Here is a 3,284-nt window from a genome sequence, read left to right as displayed (position 1 = left end):
TTGTCTTTCCAAATAAATGTGCATATTTCTGAATATGGGTAACTGCTAGTTCTGTTAGAACACCCCAAAACACATTAGGTGGAAGGCCGGTATTAACTCTTCCTTCTTTGGCAGCAAGTAGTCAAATGTTAAAAAATATGTATGCTAAATATGTGCACATGGCAGAGTCTTTCATAGCCGCAAAGTTGATAGATCATTAGTATCTTTATGAAGAGCAGAAAGTATCTGGTTGTGGTCTTGAGTTTAAATTATCTGTTTGGAGCCTTCATTAAAAGCGCAATTTCAGTCCGTGAGTTCCTCTACGATGAATAATGTTCTCCTGTGTTCTCACTTTGTTGTATGCGCTCAGATAGCCACATCAAGATCTTTTCCTTTAATTCGGTATTTGGTTTCAGCTGATCCATAGTGAGAGGACTTCGGTTGAAAGGGTCAGTCTGATCACTGTAGGTAAAATGAATGTATACAATTAATGTGAGTAATTAACAGCATATACTGTTTTATATTTCTGCACATGAAAGTAATTTGCTGACTGAATGTTGCCTCCAACAACAATCGCTTAACAAAGGATTGTCCCATGAAGAGAAATACAGTAAAATGTGGTTTTATTGGATTGCCTATACTTTCTCTGAGGAATATGTCTCTCACCTCCATGCCTCGGTGGCTGTGCCTGGGTTTGTGCGGTGAATTTGATCGTGACCCCTGTTGCTATGTGTCTGTTTTATCCCCTTTCTTATTTCCTTTCCTCACTTGCCACTGCCTCTCCTCTTTCTTGTTTACCTTTTCCCACCATTCTCTATCCCTACCTTTTTCTTCAACTTTTCTTCCTTTCTACTGATATTGTTTGAAGTTGTACTCATACATCCTACATGGTCTTGTTGGATTCGGCACAAGTTGGATTCAAATTTTCCCGTTCTTTTTATAACAGGCAAGGTCTCTGTTTTATAGTTTGTAATCTTCCTTTACGTTGCACCCTGATTATTGTTTTTCTCTTGTCCAAGACTATATATTGTTTTTGCTATACAACGTTGCTCTCCTTCTAAATAAAACATTTACAAAAAAAAGGATTGTCCTATTTTAGTGATTTTTTTGAAAGGTCTAAAGTCCCCTCACCCTCTAAAATGAGCTACTTAAATTAAAGAGATGTATAGCTACTAATTAACTGAACGTCTCAGTCTAGCTGACATTCTTTGAAAATTGTAAAACTTCAGGAAAATGCTCTCTAGATTTAACAGCTTCAGTACCAGCCTGAAAATACCCTTTTATTGCCAGGCCGTTTTAATTTTTCAGCGCTATGATGACTGTGGTTAACTGACAATTACTTGTACATGCAACACTGTACCCAAATAACTTTTATATAATTTTTTTTTTTTAAACAGATAGAGTTTTTTCTTGGCTATTTAACAACCATTGGATTTCATTTTTTTCCATAAAAAAAAACACCCCAAAAATCTGAAAAAAATACTGGTTCAGTTTTGTTAAAAAAAACAAACCAGGACAGTGTGAACAACCCCAAAATGGCTGTTTTGTGAATTGTAGACACTCCAAGCTGATCTAATTGTTTGCCACATTTTTTGGAAATGAAAAGAACAAGATGGGCTTAACTAACTGACCATCCAGAATCCTGTGAAGGAATGAGCACCCTCCAGTGCTCAATGCTCCCAGTATTCAATGCTGCAGATAAAAACCTTGATGCATTTCACACCCTTAATGCTTACTAATAAGGTGACCTTATGAGCAGAGCCGGATATACGCTCTCTGCTGCCCCAAGGCCAAGTTCCTCAATGCGCCCCCCTACCCGCCAAAATCCCCCCCCCCCACCCATGGAGAATGGTAGACCTGCAGGCTGCATACAAGTGATCTCGGCAACATCGCCGGGATCACTTGTACAAAACAAGTGGCGGCTTCCCCGCTGTACATTTAGCTCTGCTTGCCCAAAGCAGGGGTAAATGTAGAAAACAACTACCCACCCAACGCCCAGAAAATGTCCCAGGCATCGGGAGATAGGAATTCCACACCCCTGCTGCCCCTCTACTCCCTGCTGCCCCAAGGCCGAGCCTTGGTTGGCCTTATGGGAAATCCTGCCCAGCTTATGAGTAAGCACTGGAGGTACGTAATGCATCAAGGTTTTTGTCTGATGCCAATGCAGGATGTGTTTCATATTTGAATAACACCTATTGCTGTTGTAAGATATCACTGAGGATTTGCTATAATGGGATCAGGTAAAGTCCGGGGCCCAGTGGCGTCCACTGCATCTAGTAAGACTTGTAGCGGAGCCTCCCTTGCAGAATATCATGTTGTGCAATTTGTGGGAAAATATGTTCACTCTAGCAATGACAGAAAATACAGAAAGAAAATGTAATGACTAAACCCACATACAAGAAGTGTCTGCTTCTTTGGGATTTCTGCATTTATTAGAATATGCAGCACATTTCCTGAGTACCACATGAAAGAAAGTACATCATACCCATTTTATTCTATCAAGAGTTACCTTAGTAGATGTCGAGCGATGGTTGACCTATCCACAGTGACACGGGAGGATGGAAGAATGACTGGATCGGACATCACAGTACTCATAATAGGATCAAGAAACTCATCAGGTGCATCAGCAAAAGTCTCCTCTTCACGCTGCTGCCTGTCTGCTAAGGACTGAAATCAGAAAAAAACACATTCCTTGAGATTTTCATTATAGTCAAAAACATCAGATTGATTAGCTTCTTGGCCTCACTGGTATAAGGAATACATGAGTTTTTGTATTGTAGGGACATAAGATCATACATTTCTATGATTAACTCAGGGGCTGACTGGCAACTTTTAGCCCAGGGGGCAAGTACAACCCAGAGGCCCATTGTGCGGCAACTTGGCCCCCCTCCCGCTCTGCCTCTCCCCCCGCCCCTCTGCCACTTTTGCTTTGGGCAGGTCTGGCAGTGGCAAGCGTGAGGCGGGGAGAAGGTGCGGCACGTGGCATGTGTGAAGCCGATGATTGAAAATGTTGACAACTTTTTCAATAATCGACTATAATCGACTTAGTCGATTAGTTGTTGCAGCCCTGCATTCATCCCCGATTTCTGTGGACAGTCCCCGGATTCAGGAGACCTGACAAATTATGTCCCCGGGAACATAAAATAAAGCAATTTTTTTTTAATGCTCACCTGATTCCTGGATCCACCGACAAGCGCGGCCTCCCGTCTCCCACGCTGTTAGAAGCTGCATACAGAGCGTGCTGGTTACTACTTAAACTAGCGCGCGCTGTGTGCAGCTTCTGAGAAGATACGCTATTAGCATAG

General features: G+C 41.9%; 1 protein-coding gene across 1 annotated transcript in view; it reads right to left on the bottom strand.

Annotated features, from left to right (window-relative positions):
- Positions 1–291: 291 nt before the first annotated feature.
- The window catches only part of UBE4A (ubiquitination factor E4A), a 38,659-nt gene continuing 35,666 nt past the window's right edge, over positions 292–3,284 (bottom strand). The window contains exons 19-20 of the mRNA XM_018566170.1: positions 2,489–2,646; positions 292–441 (exon numbers count right to left, since the gene is read on the bottom strand). Coding sequence (XP_018421672.1) covers positions 300–441; positions 2,489–2,646 — 300 coding nt within the window. The 3' untranslated portion in view covers positions 292–299. The remainder of the gene's footprint in view (positions 442–2,488; positions 2,647–3,284) is intronic.

Source organism: Nanorana parkeri, unplaced genomic scaffold, assembly GCF_000935625.1.
Source record: "Nanorana parkeri isolate BGI_ZX_2015 unplaced genomic scaffold, ASM93562v1 scaffold922, whole genome shotgun sequence".
Taxonomy (NCBI): Eukaryota; Metazoa; Chordata; class Amphibia; order Anura; family Dicroglossidae; genus Nanorana; species Nanorana parkeri.
Note: the sequence above shows the minus strand (reverse complement) of the source record. Positions and strands in the feature narration are given on the sequence as shown.